This window comes from Drosophila melanogaster, chromosome 3L (genome assembly GCF_000001215.4).
Source record: "Drosophila melanogaster chromosome 3L".
Classification (NCBI taxonomy): domain Eukaryota; kingdom Metazoa; phylum Arthropoda; class Insecta; order Diptera; family Drosophilidae; genus Drosophila; species Drosophila melanogaster.
The window spans coordinates 6,200,433-6,219,823 of record NT_037436.4 but is presented as its reverse complement, the minus strand read 5'-3'; the positions used below and the strand labels follow the sequence as shown (position 1 = coordinate 6,219,823).

Here is a 19,391-nt window from a genome sequence, read left to right as displayed (position 1 = left end):
CATTAATTTTTTCGGCAATGTTCATTTGCGTGTATTGCATAAGGCAAAGGCGCAGAACCGCGCGATGCGAATTACGTCATCAGAACTCGTTTACATACAGCCATGAGAAGCTGAGAAGCTTAAGCTGCTGCGCAGGCGCAGCAATTGAGGCCAAAAATAAAAAGAACTGGCCGTTCTGACACTCGACACAGTCTTTATCAATGCATTTACTTATGTCATTGCAAACGGCGGAAAACGAGTTTGGCTACAACCAATACAGTTACCAAAAAAAAATACAAAACGCGAAATCCGAATTGCCCCAACACTTTGGTCATGAATTTTGCACAATATTTAGCTGTGATTGTGATTTTCAATAGTTGCTGCTGCTAGCTAGTCTCTGTATTTGGCTCTTTTAATCGGTATAGCAATAAACTTCAAGATTTTGTCGATCGTGGGCTAAAATTGAGGTGCGCAATTTTCGATTCTTTGGTCAGGCCTGAGTGAGTTTTGTAGCAGTTATTTTGCTTTAACAACAATTACTTCAGTAAGCTATTACACTTCTGGGTAAACGAAAGGTGGCAATAGCTTAATGGAAAATCATTTAAATAAGTTTGATTTTAAATGCTACACGAATGGCTAAGCACATATAAATTAAATTACGTTAAAGGCTGCAATAAAAACTTAATAAAAATGTTCGGTGTCTAATAGCAGTACTTTTAAGCTATCGCTTGTGTTGTAATATCAATGCTTAATTCTTTCACAAGCTCTATCCATATTATCAATTTAAGAACCCTTAAAAGTAAGAAATTATCCCAGCTTAACGCTATGAATTTATCAAGCTGTGGCTGGAGTATTGTTGAGATTATTTCAAGCGTTCAAGCTTAAAGTAGTACATTTCAATAGAAGATAGAGTATACATTTTCTTAGTGCTAAAGTCAATCTTCATAAGCGGAAGGCGTTTCACCCATTCCACAACGTTCCCCGATGACAACGAACCGGTTTTCCGTTTTGTTTTGTTCCGATTCCGCCCGGCCGGCGAATGAGAAAAAAAACAAATAGCTGGAAAAGATTTTGTAAACATACGTTCAGAGCAAAACAAAATCGGATAAGCGGACATTCTCTCAGTTAAATTAAAGTGCCAAAGAGAAGAGCACCCGATCGACTGCCGATCGAGCGACTACGAACACCAAAACTTTTGGGGCCTCGGGAAAACTTCTCGCTGCAGTTTAATCAGTTGCTCACCAACTGCGAGACCAGTTAGATGTGCTGCGATGTAATGAGGAAAGAATATTTATCAAGGAACACACATGAAATTTGAATTTTTCGTCAAATTTTTTGGGCATTCTCAAAAGACAATTATCATTATAACTTATAAACACATTTCATGTGAGATGATAGTAAAAGCACCAAACTGCATTGAAATGATGTTACAATCTTGGTCTTAAGTAACTTTGGTTACAGGTGATAGAACTAAGTTAACAATCCTAGCAACTAACGTTCGTATTATCCTAGGTTATGATGAACCCAAGAAGAATGCTGATATAATGAACAAATTAAATACAATTACATATATTTTAAATGATTATATAACCTCATAAGTCAAATGGCGATAATCCGTATCTTTTATTCCGGCTTCAGAATTTTCTGAAATAAGACGGATAAGAGGATGTGAATACATTATAGGGTCGGAAAGACTATCGTTCTCTCAGCTGTATAGAATGCCGAAGACGAGAAAAGCCGAAGGCATACGAAAAGAGCCGATCGGACGACTATCAAAATCAAATTTTTCGGGGTCTCGAGGAAAACTTCTCGCTGCGGTGCCATCAGTTGCTCGAGAAGAGCCATCCAGTGCGGTTGGATGAGCTCCACCAAAGGAATACGAAAAGAACAGTGAAAAAAGTGAAATACAGCAGATAAGAAAGTGAAATACATACATAAGTGAACCGGGAAAGAAAGAGATAGAACCGGAAGTGGTCCGTGGAGAAAGGACTGTCGTTATCGCAGCGCGGGTGCTTGAACTCTCGGCACAATGGGGCACGGAGTGGCCTCCATTGGGGCTCTGCTAGTAATCCTGGCCATCTCCTATTGCCAGGCGGAGCTAACGCCACCATATTTCAATCTGGCCACGGGCAGGAAGATTTATGCCACAGCTACGTGTGGCCAGGATACGGATGGACCAGAGCTCTACTGCAAACTAGTGGGAGCCAATACGGAACACGATCATATCGACTATTCAGTTATCCAGGGACAGGTAACTATAATCGACATCCAGCAACGCCCAAAAATCTTTTCAGTATACACACATGATGAGATAATCTTTAACTTTACACTGAAAAAAAGTTAATGTTTAATTTCAAAATAAAGCTGAATCAGGAGAGATAACAAATTACAATCGATTATATTGGTTATCCAACTTAATTAAGAATTTCTTCAAACTATTATTTAGTTAAAAATCAAAACTTTATATTTCAAGTGTGCACTGCATTTAGACGTCCCCCACATGTGTTGAACATTCGAATTGGGCTCTAAAAATACTCTGGACTGAATTTGGATTCCATTTTCTTTTTCTAACATGTGTTTTCTGCGTTTTTGTAGGTCTGCGATTACTGCGATCCCACGGTGCCGGAGAGGAATCATCCGCCAGAGAACGCGATCGATGGCACCGAGGCCTGGTGGCAGAGTCCTCCGTTGTCCAGGGGCATGAAATTCAATGAAGTCAATTTGACCATCAACTTCGAACAGGTAAGCAGCAGAGAACATAAAAGATACCAAAGGTATCCGCCTAAGAAACGCATAGAGACGGGGAGACGGTGGATGGATGCAACTCGTTTTCGGGTTCGACCGATGGGATCGGATCGTAAAATTTGAAAACAATTTTAATGGGTTTTCATTTCGTCGACGTCGACACAGCAAAAACTGAACGAAAAAAATGTTGCTGAGCTCGAGTATTTGTTGTTGGCAAAGGGGAAGGCTTTGGAGTTGTGGGTTATCAGTATGTCAGCAGTCCCTACATACAATATACACAGAGATATGTACGAACATACATACACACACTTTTGAATGGGAGTTCTCGGTTTACAGGCTGCTTAGAAACCGACTCGGAGCATTGACTTTTTCGAGCGGTTCATTCGGAATGGTTTTTTTTAGCGATAAAGGCATTATGTTTCTTAAGGCACACCAGCATGCGACAAATATGAATTGAGAGCAGCCTGATAATGGGCCCGAGTCGCAAGAAACTACAGTCTTATCATCAGATTGTTTCTCAGTTTGTTCTATAAAAAGTTGTGCCTCGGACTCGCCTACGTTCTTATCTCACTTGCAACGGAAGCGAGTAATCCACGAGGTCGGGAATTTAATTTTGAGAATAATTGCGCTAAGATTTCAACAGCTCAGCATGATCTCATTCGTGTTAATTCCTTAGTTGCACTTTTCCTAATTCACAAAATGCAACTGAATATGAGACATTGGTTTATATATAGACTGCGAAACACCAGGAATGCTGGCAACTCGAATGCTAAATTTGTGAGATACATATTTGCAGAATTATGTACATCGACGTTTTTTTGCTTCAAAATCATGAACTTCCACATGGGTGAAACTAATGAAAACACAGAAAAGTAAACAAATCTCTGAAACCAAACATGTGCGCCTGTGTACAAAGATATTAACGCATGGCTGTATCTTTGTATATGTGTGGACCTTCGTATCTCTCAGTTCGCTTTCAATTGAAGCCAAATTAAAAAGCAAACATAACCCAAGACAATATAAATAAACGATGAAAAAGTGGCCGGTTCTACTGCAGAACATTTGGAGTTAATTTCCCCACAGTGATCTCATGTTGTCGTCTCACATTTGTCTGTGAGGCGATGTATGTACATATATAATCGTAATGTGTACGCTGGACTAATAAATTTCAATGAATTTGCTTGTTCAAAATGAATTTTGTGTCTTGGGGGAGACTTGAAAAAACTAAAGTGGGTAAAATTGTTGAAGACTCTTATATTGAAATTGAAATGAGTAAATCTTATCTTTAACATATTTGGGGTTACTCAATAACATTTTTAATTTAACAATGTGTGTAATATGTAATATATTTTCTGATCTCTACACTGTTCGCTTTTTCAGGAATTCCATGTGGCCTATTTGTTCATTCGCATGGGCAACTCCCCTCGTCCGGGTCTCTGGACGCTGGAGAAGTCCACGGATTATGGCAAGACCTGGACGCCTTGGCAGCACTTTTCCGATACCCCCGCCGATTGTGAGACGTACTTTGGCAAGGACACCTACAAGCCAATTACCCGCGACGACGACGTCATCTGCACCACTGAATACTCAAAGATTGTGCCGCTGGAGAACGGCGAGATTCCCGTGATGCTGCTCAATGAGCGACCCAGTTCCACCAACTACTTCAACTCAACGGTGCTGCAGGAATGGACTCGTGCCACTAACGTCAGGATTCGTCTGCTTCGCACCAAGAATCTTTTGGGACATTTGATGTCTGTGGCTCGACAAGATCCCACGGTGACGCGTCGCTACTTCTACTCGATCAAGGACATCTCGATCGGAGGAAGGTGCATGTGCAATGGACACGCCGACACCTGTGACGTCAAGGACCCGAAGAGCCCAGTCCGCATCCTCGCATGCCGTTGCCAGCATCACACGTGCGGCATCCAGTGCAACGAGTGCTGTCCTGGATTCGAGCAGAAAAAGTGGCGCCAAAACACCAATGCCCGACCATTCAACTGCGAACGTAAGTATTGTGTAGTCTTTTGAACGGACATCTCTCTTGAGCGGACAGAGACCCGGATCTTTATTTCCGAATTTTATTACTAGCCTGCAACTGTCATGGTCACAGCAACGAGTGCAAGTACGATGAGGAAGTGAACCGCAAGGGACTGTCCCTGGACATTCACGGACACTACGATGGTGGTGGTGTTTGCCAGAACTGTCAGCACAATACCGTGGGAATTAACTGCAACAAGTGCAAGCCGAAATACTATAGACCCAAGGGCAAGCACTGGAACGAGACCGATGTCTGCAGCCGTAAGAGCCAGTTATAATTTAAAGGAATCCGTAATACCATCGTTCTCCCATCCATTTAGCCTGCCAATGCGACTACTTCTTCTCCACCGGACACTGCGAGGAGGAGACCGGAAACTGTGAGTGCCGTGCTGCCTTCCAACCGCCAAGTTGCGACTCCTGCGCGTATGGATACTATGGTTACCCCAATTGCCGGGAGTGCGAATGTAATCTGAATGGAACCAATGGCTACCACTGCGAGGCTGAAAGCGGACAGCAGTGCCCGTGCAAGATCAATTTCGCGGGGGCCTACTGTAAGCAGTGCGCCGAAGGATACTACGGATTCCCCGAGTGCAAGGCATGCGAGTGCAACAAAATCGGCTCGATTACCAACGACTGCAACGTGACCACTGGAGAGTGCAAGTGCTTGACCAATTTCGGAGGCGACAACTGCGAGCGCTGCAAGCACGGATACTTCAACTACCCTACTTGCTCATGTAAGAAATTAATAATATTTTAAAGTTGAAAAACCAACTGATGCTGATTATGATTCTCCTTGGCAGACTGCGACTGCGACAACCAGGGCACGGAGTCGGAAATCTGCAACAAGCAGTCTGGCCAGTGCATCTGTCGTGAAGGTTTTGGAGGCCCAAGATGCGATCAGTGCTTGCCAGGATTTTACAACTATCCGGACTGCAAGCCATGCAACTGCTCCAGCACGGGTAGTTCGGCGATCACCTGCGACAACACGGGCAAATGTAACTGCCTCAACAACTTTGCCGGGAAACAGTGCACGCTCTGTACTGCCGGATACTACAGCTATCCGGATTGTCTACGTATGTACCCTCAGCCATCAGATTTCATTTCAATTTTAATAACCTCTAATTTATCTTGATTTGCAGCTTGTCACTGTGACTCTCACGGATCTCAGGGAGTGTCCTGTAATTCAGACGGACAGTGCTTGTGTCAGCCCAACTTTGACGGACGTCAGTGCGATTCCTGTAAGGAGGGCTTCTACAACTTCCCCAGCTGCGAGGACTGCAACTGTGATCCTGCAGGAGTGATCGATAAGTTCGCCGGATGCGGATCGGTGCCCGTGGGTGAGCTCTGCAAGTGCAAGGAGCGAGTGACGGGCAGGATCTGCAATGAGTGCAAGCCATTGTACTGGAACCTGAACATCAGCAATACTGAGGGATGTGAGATTTGCGATTGTTGGACAGATGGTACTATTTCCGCACTGGACACCTGTACCTCGAAGTCCGGACAGTGTCCCTGCAAGCCGCATACTCAAGGCAGGCGCTGCCAGGAGTGTCGGGATGGTACCTTCGATCTGGACAGTGCCTCGCTGTTTGGCTGCAAGGACTGCAGTTGCGATGTGGGCGGCTCGTGGCAAAGTGTTTGCGACAAGATCAGCGGACAGTGTAAGTGCCACCCGAGGATTACGGGTCTGGCATGTACCCAGCCACTGACCACCCACTTCTTCCCAACGCTGCATCAGTTCCAGTACGAATACGAGGATGGATCACTACCATCGGGCACTCAGGTGCGCTACGACTACGATGAGGCGGCATTCCCCGGATTTAGCAGCAAGGGCTATGTGGTGTTCAACGCCATTCAGAACGATGTACGGAACGAGGTCAATGTCTTTAAGTCATCTCTGTATCGTATTGTCCTGCGATATGTGAATCCAAATGCCGAGAATGTCACTGCCACCATTTCGGTTACTTCAGACAATCCTCTGGAGGTTGATCAGCAGTAAGTATTTGTAGAACTTTGCTAGAGAAAGATCTTAAGTATTCCGGTTTTACAGCGTTAAGGTTCTACTGCAACCCACATCGGAACCTCAGTTCGTAACTGTTGCGGGTCCCTTGGGAGTGAAACCCTCAGCCATTGTTTTGGATCCGGGTCGTTATGTATTTACCACCAAGGCCAACAAGAATGTGATGCTTGATTACTTTGTTCTCCTACCCGCCGCTTACTACGAAGCCGGAATTCTAACGCGCCACATCTCAAATCCCTGTGAACTGGGCAACATGGAGCTGTGCCGTCACTACAAGTACGCCTCTGTGGAAGTGTTCTCACCAGCGGCAACTCCATTCGTCATCGGTGAAAACTCCAAGCCGACCAATCCCGTCGAGACGTACACTGATCCGGAGCATCTGCAGATTGTGAGCCATGTCGGTGATATTCCCGTACTGAGCGGATCCCAAAATGAGCTGCACTACATCGTGGATGTGCCACGAAGTGGCCGGTATATCTTCGTGATTGACTACATCAGCGATAGGAACTTCCCCGACAGTTACTATATCAACTTAAAACTAAAGGATAATCCAGATTCGGAAACATCCGTGCTGTTGTATCCATGCTTATACTCGACTATTTGCCGAACATCAGTTAACGAGGATGGTATGGAGAAGTCATTCTATATTAACAAAGAGGATTTGCAGCCAGTCATCATCTCCGTGAGTTCGAAATATTAATCAAGCTATTAACAGCAAAATAATCACTTTCCTATTTTGTTCAGGCTGACATCGAAGATGGTTCTCGTTTCCCGATTATCTCGGTGACAGCAATTCCCGTCGACCAATGGTCCATTGACTACATCAACCCAAGTCCCGTCTGTGTGATCCATGATCAGCAATGCGCCACTCCGAAATTCCGTTCCGTTCCCGATTCCAAGAAGATCGAGTTCGAAACTGATCATGAGGACCGTATTGCCACCAACAAACCTCCATATGCCTCACTCGATGAACGAGTTAAGCTGGTCCACTTAGACAGTCAAAATGAAGCAACCATCGTGATTGAGTGAGTTTGTCACTTCTTTATATTATATTATATATTATTTATTTATTTATATTATTTTATATACAGATCAAAGGTTGATGCTACAAAACCGAATCTATTTGTGATCCTGGTGAAGTACTACCAACCGAGCCACCCCAAATACCAGGTGTACTACACGCTGACAGCGGGCAAGAACCAGTACGATGGCAAGTTCGACATTCAGCACTGTCCATCGAGTTCCGGATGCCGCGGTGTGATACGCCCCGCCGGAGAGGGTTCGTTCGAGATTGACGACGAGTTCAAGTTCACGATTACGGTAAGACTATTATAAAATACAATCTTAAGCTACTTTAAAACCGCAAATTGGTTTTAGACCGATCGATCCCAGAGCGTTTGGCTGGACTACCTGGTGGTGGTTCCCTTGAAGCAGTACAATGATGACCTACTGGTGGAAGAGACCTTCGACCAGACCAAGGAGTTCATTCAGAACTGCGGCCATGACCACTTCCACATAACCCACAATGCCAGTGATTTCTGCAAGAAATCCGTTTTCTCTCTAACAGCCGATTACAATAGTGGAGCATTGCCTTGCAATTGCGACTACGCCGGATCCACGAGCTTCGAGTGTCATCCGTTCGGAGGTCAGTGCCAGTGCAAGCCGAATGTGATTGAGCGCACGTGCGGAGCCTGTCGCAGTAGATACTACGGATTCCCCGACTGCAAGCCATGCAAGTGTCCCAATAGCGCCATGTGTGAGCCCACCACTGGTGAGTGCATGTGTCCGCCCAATGTCATTGGGGATTTGTGCGAGAAGTGCGCCCCCAACACCTATGGATTCCATCAGGTAAGATTTTTGACTAGCCTTCAACAGCAGGTGCTAAAAATCGCATTTCATTGTCCACCAGGTCATTGGCTGCGAGGAGTGTGCATGCAATCCTATGGGCATTGCCAATGGAAACTCCCAGTGCGATCTGTTCAATGGAACCTGCGAGTGTCGGCAAAATATCGAGGGCAGGGCCTGTGATGTTTGCTCCAATGGATACTTTAACTTCCCGCACTGCGAGCAGTGCAGTTGCCACAAGCCCGGCACCGAACTGGAGGTGTGTGACAAGATCGATGGCGCATGCTTCTGCAAGAAGAATGTGGTTGGAAGGGACTGTGACCAGTGTGTCGATGGAACATACAATCTGCAGGAGTCGAATCCGGATGGTTGCACCACTTGCTTCTGCTTTGGCAAGACTTCGCGATGCGACAGTGCCTATCTCAGAGTTTACAATGTGAGCCTGCTTAAGCATGTGTCCATCACTACTCCGGAATTCCACGAGGAGAGCATCAAGTTTGATATGTGGCCCGTACCCGCGGATGAAATTCTTCTGAATGAGACCACGCTGAAGGCAGACTTTACCTTACGGGAGGTCAACGATGAACGACCTGCGTACTTTGGGGTTCTGGACTATCTGCTTAACCAGAATAATCACATCTCTGCTTATGGCGGAGACCTGGCTTATACTTTACATTTCACTTCTGGCTTCGACGGCAAATACATTGTGGCTCCGGATGTAATTTTGTTCAGTGAACACAATGCCCTGGTCCATACAAGCTATGAGCAGCCCAGCCGAAATGAACCATTCACCAACCGCGTCAATATAGTGGAATCGAATTTCCAGACGATTTCCGGAAAACCAGTTTCACGAGCTGATTTCATGATGGTTCTGCGGGATCTAAAAGTAATCTTTATCAGAGCCAACTATTGGGAACAGACCTTGGTGACCCACCTGTCCGATGTGTATCTAACTCTAGCCGATGAGGATGCAGATGGCACTGGCGAATACCAGTTCCTGGCCGTGGAGCGTTGCTCCTGCCCACCTGGTTACTCCGGACACTCGTGCGAGGACTGTGCCCCGGGCTACTACCGAGATCCCAGCGGACCTTATGGTGGTTACTGCATTCCCTGCGAGTGCAATGGACATTCGGAGACCTGTGATTGCGCTACCGGAATCTGTTCAAAGTGCCAGCATGGAACAGAGGGTGATCACTGTGAGCGCTGTGTGTCCGGTTACTATGGAAACGCCACGAATGGAACACCCGGAGATTGTATGATCTGCGCTTGCCCACTGCCATTTGACTCGAACAACTTTGCCACCAGTTGCGAAATCTCCGAGAGCGGAGACCAAATCCATTGTGAGTGCAAGCCAGGATATACAGGACCACGTTGCGAGTCTTGCGCCAATGGTTTCTATGGAGAGCCAGAGAGCATAGGACAGGTGTGCAAGCCGTGCGAGTGTTCCGGTAACATCAATCCAGAGGATCAGGGATCTTGCGACACTAGGACCGGTGAATGTCTTCGCTGCTTGAATAACACCTTCGGTGCTGCCTGTAATCTGTGTGCACCTGGATTCTATGGCGATGCTATCAAGCTAAAGAACTGCCAGAGCTGCGACTGCGATGATCTGGGCACCCAGACGTGTGATCCCTTTGTGGGCGTCTGCACCTGTCACGAGAACGTCATTGGCGACCGTTGCGATCGCTGTAAGCCGGATCACTATGGATTTGAGTCAGGTGTTGGGTGCCGAGCCTGCGACTGCGGTGCTGCCTCCAATTCAACGCAGTGTGACCCACACACAGGTCACTGTGCCTGCAAGTCGGGAGTGACAGGACGACAGTGCGATCGATGCGCCGTTGACCATTGGAAATACGAAAAGGACGGTTGCACTCCGTGCAATTGCAATCAGGGATACTCACGAGGATTCGGTTGCAATCCCAACACCGGCAAGTGCCAATGTCTGCCAGGAGTAATTGGAGATAGGTAACTAACACTTGTGATCTTTGGTTTCTAAATGTTGAGTGTACTAAAACTACTTTCGTCATTCCAGATGCGACGCTTGTCCGAATCGATGGGTTCTGATCAAGGATGAAGGCTGTCAGGAGTGCAACAACTGCCACCACGCCCTTTTGGATGTCACTGATCGAATGCGCTATCAGATCGATAGTGTCCTGGAGGACTTTAACAGTGTAACCCTGGCCTTCTTCACCAGTCAAAAATTGAACTATTACGACCAGCTGGCCGATGAACTGGAGCCCAAGGTTAAGCTATTGGATCCCAACAGCGTGGACCTGAGTCCATCCAAAAAGGCCAACAGCGAATTGGAATCCGATGCCAAGTCCTATGCCAAACAGGTCAACCAGACCCTGGCCAACGCCTTCGATATCCGTGAGCGATCGAGCACCACTTTGGGTAACATAACAGTTGCTTATGATGAGGCGGTCAAGAGTGCCGACCAGGCCAAAGAGGCCATCGCTTCGGTGGAAGCTCTTTCCAAGAATCTCGAGGCGGCAGCGAGCACAAAGATTGATGCTGCTCTGGAGCAAGCACAGCACATTTTGGGACAAATCAACGGAACCAGTATCGAACTTACACCCAATGAACAAGTCCTGGAAAAGGCGAGGAAACTCTATGAAGAAGTGAACACTCTAGTTCTGCCCATCAAGGCGCAAAACAAGAGCCTCAATGCCCTCAAGAATGATATTGGAGAATTCAGCGACCATCTGGAAGATCTTTTCAACTGGAGCGAAGCTTCACAAGCCAAGTCCGCTGACGTTGAGCGCCGCAATGTGGCCAACCAGAAGGCCTTTGACAACTCTAAATTCGACACCGTTTCGGAGCAAAAGCTACAGGCAGAGAAGAACATCAAAGATGCTGGCAATTTCCTCATCAATGGCGATCTGACCCTGAATCAAATTAATCAGAAGTTGGATAACTTGAGAGATGCTCTAAACGAGCTCAATTCGTTCAATAAAAATGTGGACGAAGAATTACCCGTGAGGGAGGACCAGCATAAGGAGGCGGATGCCCTTACCGATCAAGCCGAACAGAAGGCGGCCGAATTGGCCATTAAGGCCCAAGATCTGGCTGCCCAATACACGGATATGACCGCCAGTGCGGAGCCGGCCATCAAGGCCGCAACTGCCTACTCGGGAATCGTTGAGGCCGTTGAAGCTGCCCAGAAACTCAGTCAGGATGCAATCTCTGCGGCCGGAAATGCCACTGATAAGACAGATGGCATTGAAGAGAGAGCTCATCTCGCTGACACTGGATCTACTGATCTTCTCCAGAGAGCACGCCAGTCTCTGCAGAAGGTACAAGACGACCTAGAGCCCCGTCTGAACGCTTCGGCCGGCAAGGTGCAGAAAATCTCAGCCGTGAACAATGCCACCGAACACCAGCTGAAGGATATTAACAAGCTGATTGACCAACTGCCAGCTGAGTCGCAGAGGGATATGTGGAAGAATTCAAATGCCAATGCCAGTGATGCTCTGGAGATACTGAAGAACGTCCTAGAGATACTCGAACCTGTGAGTGTCCAAACGCCAAAGGAACTCGAGAAGGCACATGGCATCAATAGAGATTTGGATCTGACCAATAAGGACGTTTCTCAAGCTAACAAACAATTGGATGACGTAGAAGGATCCGTTTCGAAGCTAAGCGAATTGGCAGAGGATATCGAGGAACAGCAGCACCGTGTGGGCAGTCAGAGCCGGCAGTTGGGCCAGGAAATCGAGAACTTGAAGGCCCAAGTGGAGGCTGCTCGCCAGTTGGCCAACAGCATCAAGGTGGGCGTCAATTTCAAGCCAAGCACGATCCTGGAACTGAAGACACCGGAAAAGACCAAGTTGCTAGCCACTCGCACCAATCTATCGACCTATTTCCGCACCACCGAGCCATCCGGTTTCCTTTTATATCTGGGCAATGACAACAAGACCGCCCAGAAGAACAACGACTTTGTGGCCGTTGAGATTGTGAATGGCTATCCGATTCTTACCATAGATTTGGGCAATGGGCCGGAACGCATCACCAGCGATAAGTACGTGGCAGATGGTCGCTGGTATCAGGCTGTTGTGGATCGCATGGGTCCGAATGCCAAGCTAACAATTAGGGAAGAACTACCCAACGGTGACGTGGTTGAGCACAGCAAGTCTGGCTATCTTGAAGGATCCCAGAATATCCTTCATGTGGATAAGAACAGTCGCCTATTTGTTGGTGGCTATCCGGGTATTTCGGACTTCAATGCTCCGCCAGACTTGACCACTAACTCCTTCTCCGGCGACATTGAGGATCTAAAGATTGGCGATGAGAGCGTAGGATTGTGGAACTTTGTATATGGCGATGATAACGACCAGGGCGCCAGGGAGCGGGATGTGCTGCTCGAGAAGAAGAAGCCGGTAACTGGTCTGCGGTTCAAGGGTAATGGATACGTCCAACTGAACGCCACATCGAACTTGAAGAGCCGCTCCAGCATCCAGTTCAGCTTCAAGGCAGACAAGGATACTTCCAATGGACTGCTGTTCTTCTACGGCAGGGATAAGCACTACATGAGCATTGAGATGATTGACGGAGCTATCTTCTTCAACATTAGTTTGGGTGAAGGTGGAGGCGTTCAATCCGGCAGCCAGGATCGCTACAATGACAACCAATGGCACAAGGTCCAGGCGGAAAGGGAAAACCGAAACGGCCTTCTCAAGGTCGACGATATAGTAATATCACGGACCAATGCTCCATTGGAAGCGGACTTGGAGTTGCCCAAGCTGAGGAGATTATACTTCGGTGGTCATCCGAGACGTCTGAATACCTCGATAAGTTTGCAACCCAACTTTGATGGCTGCATCGATAATGTTGTGATCAACCAGGGAGTGGTCGACCTTACAGAATACGTAACTGGCGGCGGAGTTGAGGAAGGATGCTCGGCGAAGTTCTCCACGGTGGTGTCATATGCGCCGCATGAGTACGGATTCCTGAGGATGAACAACGTTTCCTCAGATAACAATCTGCATGTGGTTCTGCACTTCAAGACCACGCAACCGAATGGCGTACTCTTCTATGCCGCCAATCATGACCAGAGTTCCACCATTGGCCTCAGCCTACAAGATGGTTTGCTCAAGCTCAACAGCATGGGCAGTCAGTTGGTAATCGACGATCGTATTCTGAACGATGGCGAGGATCATGTGGTTACAGTTCAGCACACCCAAGGTGAACTTCGTCTTACGGTCGATGATGTAGATAACAAGAGGTAAGTTTAAAGAAGACTTCGATCTCTTTTGTGGTTCCTATGCTAATCTACATTTTTACATTCTCATAGACTTGGTTCTCCACAACCATTAATCCTGGAGGGTGGTGACATCTTCTTTGCTGGCTTGCCGGACAACTATCGAACACCGAGGAACGCGTTGGCCTCTTTGGCCTACTTTGTCGGTTGCATCAGCGATGTAACCGTGAACGAGGAGATCATTAACTTTGCCAACAGTGCTGAGAAGAAGAATGGCAACATCAACGGTTGCCCACCACATGTACTAGGTGAGTTGACAGGATACAACATCCGATTGAAAGCCGATTTATAAAAATCTCTATTTGCTTACAGCCTACGAACCAAGTTTGGTGCCCAGTTACTACCCAAGTGGAGACAACGAGGTGGAGTCTCCGTGGTCAAACGCCGATACTCTGCCCCCACTTAAGCCAGATATTGAAAGCACACTACCGCCCACAACGCCCACTACGACCACCACGACAACTACCACAACAACATCGACTACTACAACTTCAACAACGACAACTACTACGACACCATCCCCGATAGTCATTGATGAGGAGAAGGAGATTGAGGCGAAAACACCGCAAAAGATCCTAACAACGCGGCCACCAGCCAAGCTGAACCTTCCCAGCGATGAGCGCTGCAAGTTGCCGGAGCAACCCAATTTCGATGTTGATTTCACAGAGGCGGGTTACCGATTCTATGGACTGCGGGAGCAGCGCCTGCAGATTAACTCACTGCCGGTGAAGGTACGCCGTCACCATGACATTGGCATCTCATTCCGTACTGAGCGACCAAACGGTCTGCTCATTTATGCCGGAAGTAAGCAGCGCGATGACTTCATAGCCGTGTATCTTCTGGACGGTCGGGTGACATACGAGATACGGGTGGGTGCACAGTTGCAGGCCAAGATCACTACCGAGGCGGAGCTGAACGACGGCACCTGGCACACCGTGGAGGTGGTGCGGACCCAACGCAAGGTATCCCTGCTCATCGACAAGTTGGAGCAGCCGGGTTCCGTGGATCTGAATGCGGAAAGATCCGCTCCGGTATTGGCTGTCGAGTTGCCCATCTATCTGGGCGGAGTTAACAAGTTCCTGGAGTCGGAGGTTAAGAATCTCACCGATTTCAAGACTGAAGTACCGTACTTTAACGGCTGCCTCAAGAACATCAAGTTCGACGCTATGGATCTGGAAACACCACCGGAGGAGTTTGGAGTGGTTCCGTGCTCTGAGCAGGTGGAACGCGGTTTGTTCTTCAATAACCAGAAGGCGTTTGTAAAGATCTTTGATCACTTCGATGTGGGCACTGAGATGAAAATCAGCTTCGATTTCCGACCGAGGGATCCCAACGGATTGCTCTTCTCTGTGCACGGCAAGAACTCTTATGCCATACTCGAGCTAGTAGACAATACCTTGTACTTTACCGTGAAGACCGATCTGAAGAACATTGTGTCCACCAACTATAAGCTGCCCAACAACGAAAGCTTCTGCGATGGCAAGACGCGCAATGTTCAGGCCATCAAATCCAAGTTTGTGATCAACATAGCCGTGGATTTCATTAGCTCCAACCCCGGCGTGGGCAACGAAGGATCAGTGATCACAAGGACCAATCGTCCGCTGTTCTTGGGCGGACATGTGGCCTTCCAGAGGGCCCCGGGCATCAAGACCAAGAAGTCCTTTAAGGGCTGCATCAGCAAGGTGGAGGTTAACCAAAGGATGATCAACATCACGCCGAACATGGTCGTTGGCGATATTTGGCAGGGCTATTGTCCCCTCAACTAATAAAGAACTTCGGAACGACTTAAGGACCTATGATTTATTTGGACAACGACTACGAAAAACTGCCAGGAAGAATCTTCTTTTGCCGACAACTGCTAATCAAAGGACAACGAACGATCAAATTTCAAACGAACAAAATCGACGGGTCATAAAAAAGTCATAAGGTCTTCAAAGTAATAGATCCTTAGCAAAGATGCCAGTCGTATATATTCCTAGTACTATAAGCCAAACTGCGTGCCAATTCTATTAAAGCCATTTACATTTATATATCCTTTTTAAAACTCCTTAAGAGAATCTTGCATTTTTGTAATTCCAATAAACCAATAAAATAAACATTTTAATGAAACTAAAACTTTTGTTTTTTTATGTCATAAGTTTTAAATGGTGTAACATACATTTTTACAATTATTGAGACTTTATTTACAAAAATATTTCAGGTTTTGTTGAATTATTCATATTATAAATGATTATATAAAATCGTATATTACTCAATAGCTGACTTTTTTTGGGGCTTTGGTTACTTAGTAAAATTAGAATGATGATTGAAGCAATACATAATTGGCTGGATAGCTTCGGATTAGTATTCGATGTCGTACAGTTCGATTAGCCGGCAGGCCAGTGGTTGTGGAAATTTCCCCAAAAAAATTAGCCAATTCTCCGCACCCGTTTGGTTCTTAAAGCCTTCGATAATCTAGAATAACAAACGAGTATTGTTGAAAGACGAAAATTAATAATTTCCGGAAATAACTTACTCTTCGAATCATCTGACGCAGATCCTGTGGAGGATTGTCCCACGAGGCAATGGCATCGCAAAAGAATAAGAAGTCGGGCACCACGCCTCCTGGATTCTCCCTGATCATATGGCACATTCCCATAAAAGACAAATACTTCTCGTCGTGGTCATATGCGTAACGCAATAACAAGCACCTTCATTTCGTGGAAGAAAGGATAATTTAAAAAATGAGCAAATGAAGCATTTAATGTGTACATACCACTGGCGTAGGAATTCGGGCAAATAGGGAGCCACTTCATCTGGACATGCATTTCCGAGGCGCCCAAGTGTTATTGCTTAAAAAAAAGAATAATAATAATAAATTACTTTAAATCAGGCCAAATTACTTACCCGCATTCCTCGAAAGATTTTTTGGAATGTCCTGCCGGTTCATCAGGATCATTAGTTCGCTAAGCAGAAGGCGTACGTACGGCTTGGTTTCCTCACCTTAGGGGCGAAATACAAAAAATCTTTTTTGTTACATTATAAGAGAACCAAGCCAACTTACCCAACTTAACGCAGATTTGCCCTATGGCCCAAACTGCATTGTTGCACACACCAACAACGCTGGGGTTTAGGTTTTGCACCAAGATCAAAATAAAGTGGGCCGTGTAGGGGTATACCTGGGAAAAACAAGCCCCGCTCAAATCACCCAGCAGGGCAAACGATGATTGGCGAACCTAATATGTATTTTAATCCCATATACACGAGTATATTAATTAGGTAAAACTTACTTCGGGCATAACGTCGCCCATGCATTGGCAGAGCAGCTGCAAAAGTTTGCTGTTGGCCACCAGTGGCTCTATGAGGCTCTGCAGCCCCTCGATCAAGCCAGACACCAGATCCAGGGCGATAACCATGCGCTCCTTGTCAGGATAATCGGTTGATTGGCTTTGTTTACACATCTTGAAAGGAGTCGAGTTCATTGATAGATTTACATTGAAGCTAACACAGTTGCTTACCATGTCCTGGTTGATAGTCTCCTCAATAATGGAGATGCCCTTTCGATACACCGAGTCGCAGTAGGGCAGAAAGGAGGACTGCAACGCAGTGGCGATGCTCGATAGGCACTCCAACAAATAGATTATATCTTTGTCGTCGTCCTTTACCAGGTTCCACTTATCCATTAGCGGAGGCATTAGGATGTCAATATATTGCGGTTTATTCAGATGATGACCGACGGACTCCGCTAAAAGACCAACGACATCGTACATTATCAGTAGATTCCTTTGGTGGTACTTGGAGAAGGCTAAGACGAACGTCTTTAGCATATTCTCCAGGTAGGGCACCAGTTGCGTGCAGGCCTCCTCCTCCAGAGCGACAAAGGCAGAGCACGCAGCTTCCTGAACGCGCTTATTGGAGTCCAGGATGCACTTCAGCAGTTCCTCGATTAGAGGCTCCAAGTACTTGTCGTGCGGCTGGTTGAGCACCCATTTGGGGAATCGCATGAACGTCCAGCATGTAATGGAGCGTACGAGTGGCTTCTTGTCAGACAGACAGGTAATTAGGTAGGGAATCAGCTCTGGTAAGTGTGGGATCAAGCCCTGCATGCAGCCCTCCGCAATAGCTCCCAAGGCCATCACACCACTTTCTTTGATCACCCATTCCTGGTGGAATAGCGCCTCCTTTAGGATGGGCAGCATAAGGGGCAGACAGACATCGCCGAAAATTTTCGAAATAATGTCGAGAGCACAAGCGCTGCACTTGCGCAAGTTCAATGCCGAATCCCACATATCGTCGTCCGAGTTTTCATCCAATTCATTACTTATACCGTGTACGCGGGACATGTGGAAACGTGGACTGATATCCTGCTGTCTATCAGGCTCCTTGTCATCTTCACCTACATCGCCCTTCAGAAGAATAATGTCCGTCTCCGTGTATTGCGTTCGGCTTACAAGAACTGGGACTAACTGGGATAGAATGGGAGAAAGTATATCCCTGCAGTTTCTCTGCTTTCCCAATGAAAGCCAAAATTCGGTGGCCTGCAGAGCCACGTTCTCATCGGCGTCCTGGGAGCGCAACAAAATGAGCTACAGAGATTTTTCATTACGTTAAAATTTAAAACTAAACCTTAACTTCATACCTCAATAATCTGCGACATGTGCGGCATCATAAGGTCTATGCGCACCCCCACCAGACCAACCAATGCGTGGCAGACGTTCATGCGAACCGCTGGGTCATTATCCGAGGGCACGTCTAAGAGGTTCTGAATGAGGCTGTCTATGTTTAGCATCAGGGCCTGTGATCTGTTGATGATGAACTGGTTGATGCAGGCAATGGCGTGGGAGCGGATCTTTGGACTGCTGTGCTTAAAGTACTCCAGGAACTTTGGAATCATTGTATTTAATGGCATATTTTCCAAAATTCCGGCAGAGTCCTCGCAAATTTTCTGCAGAGCACTGAATGCTCCTTCGCACACATTGTAGTCCTGGTTGTCGAGCATTTCGCAGAGAGATGGAAGCAGCTGCGGCCAGTTGTGCAGACCGATATTGCTGGCAATGGTGGTAATCAGAATGCCCACGGTGCCACGGATCTCGGGTGAAGAGTCGCCCACTGCCTGCAGGCACTGGTGTTTGATATACTCCAGGTGTTCCGGCTGCAGAGTGATGTCGTGCATGCGAATGTTGTTCTTGAGGATTAGGCCGCTCATGGAGCGCGTTGCCTCGTTTTCCGTCTTCAGATTCGTGAGCACATAGACGAGATAGTTGTTGAAGTCCGGGAAGCACCCGATGAGGATTGCTAAATCAGTTGGGTCTTCGGTACTTACCTCTTGCACGGCTAGCTGCGTGGCTTTACCGGGAGACTGTGAGTCCTTGAGTATCGGTAGGAGCTGCTGCAGACCTTCATCCCGTGGTGTCCATGCCATTTTGCTGCTGATGCAAAAGTTAGCCGGGTTTTGTATGATAAATGTGGGGTAAGGTCTGCCAAAGGGGGCTACCGAAGTGACAGAGAATGACACTCTGTTCTCGGCCT

The 19,391-nt window shown here is 46.9% G+C and overlaps 2 protein-coding genes across 2 annotated transcripts; one reads left to right on the top strand and one right to left on the bottom strand.

The window, feature by feature from the left end:
- Nucleotides 1–1,801: 1,801 nt before the first annotated feature.
- LanA (Laminin A) lies at nucleotides 1,802–15,993 on the top strand. Its single transcript, NM_057269.3, has 15 exons — nucleotides 1,802–2,230; nucleotides 2,575–2,721; nucleotides 4,105–4,729; nucleotides 4,813–5,022; nucleotides 5,082–5,495; nucleotides 5,562–5,834; nucleotides 5,901–6,753; nucleotides 6,809–7,460; nucleotides 7,523–7,803; nucleotides 7,870–8,098; nucleotides 8,156–8,626; nucleotides 8,688–10,588; nucleotides 10,656–13,847; nucleotides 13,917–14,131; nucleotides 14,196–15,993. Exons 1-15 carry the CDS (start codon nucleotides 2,009–2,011, stop codon nucleotides 15,647–15,649), a joined length of 11,139 nt encoding a protein of 3,712 aa, NP_476617.1. The 5' UTR covers nucleotides 1,802–2,008; the 3' UTR covers nucleotides 15,650–15,993.
- A 54-nt stretch (nucleotides 15,994–16,047) lies between these two features.
- Nucleotides 16,048–19,351, bottom strand: CG8219 (uncharacterized protein). Its single transcript, NM_139781.1, has 9 exons — nucleotides 19,186–19,351; nucleotides 18,502–19,092; nucleotides 17,381–18,448; nucleotides 17,153–17,323; nucleotides 16,927–17,098; nucleotides 16,770–16,865; nucleotides 16,639–16,714; nucleotides 16,399–16,573; nucleotides 16,048–16,337 (listed from the first exon to the last, which is right to left on the bottom strand). The coding sequence occupies exons 1-9, from the start codon at nucleotides 19,282–19,284 to the stop codon at nucleotides 16,224–16,226; spliced, it is 2,562 nt and encodes an 853-aa protein (NP_648038.1). The 5' UTR covers nucleotides 19,285–19,351; the 3' UTR covers nucleotides 16,048–16,223.
- Nucleotides 19,352–19,391: the final 40 nt, after the last annotated feature.

What these genes read in the sequence shown, in the direction of transcription:
- CG8219 (NM_139781.1), bottom strand. Translation starts at nt 19,284, where the DNA reads ATGGCATGGACACCACGGGATGAAGGTCTGCAGCAGCTCCTACCGATA. An exon ending in CGCAGCTAGCCGTGCAAGAG is followed by an intron (nt 19,093 to 19,185) that starts GTAAGTACCGAA and finishes ACGAATCTGAAG; the next exon opens with ACGGAAAACGAGGCAACGCG. An exon ending in TGCGTCAGATGATTCGAAGA is followed by an intron (nt 16,338 to 16,398) that starts GTAAGTTATTTC and finishes TTGTTATTCTAG; the next exon opens with ATTATCGAAGGCTTTAAGAA.
- LanA (NM_057269.3), top strand. Translation starts at nt 2,009, where the DNA reads ATGGGGCACGGAGTGGCCTCCATTGGGGCTCTGCTAGTAATCCTGGCC. An exon ending in GATGATGTAGATAACAAGAG is followed by an intron (nt 13,848 to 13,916) that starts GTAAGTTTAAAG and finishes ACATTCTCATAG; the next exon opens with ACTTGGTTCTCCACAACCAT. An exon ending in TTGCCCACCACATGTACTAG is followed by an intron (nt 14,132 to 14,195) that starts GTGAGTTGACAG and finishes ATTTGCTTACAG; the next exon opens with CCTACGAACCAAGTTTGGTG.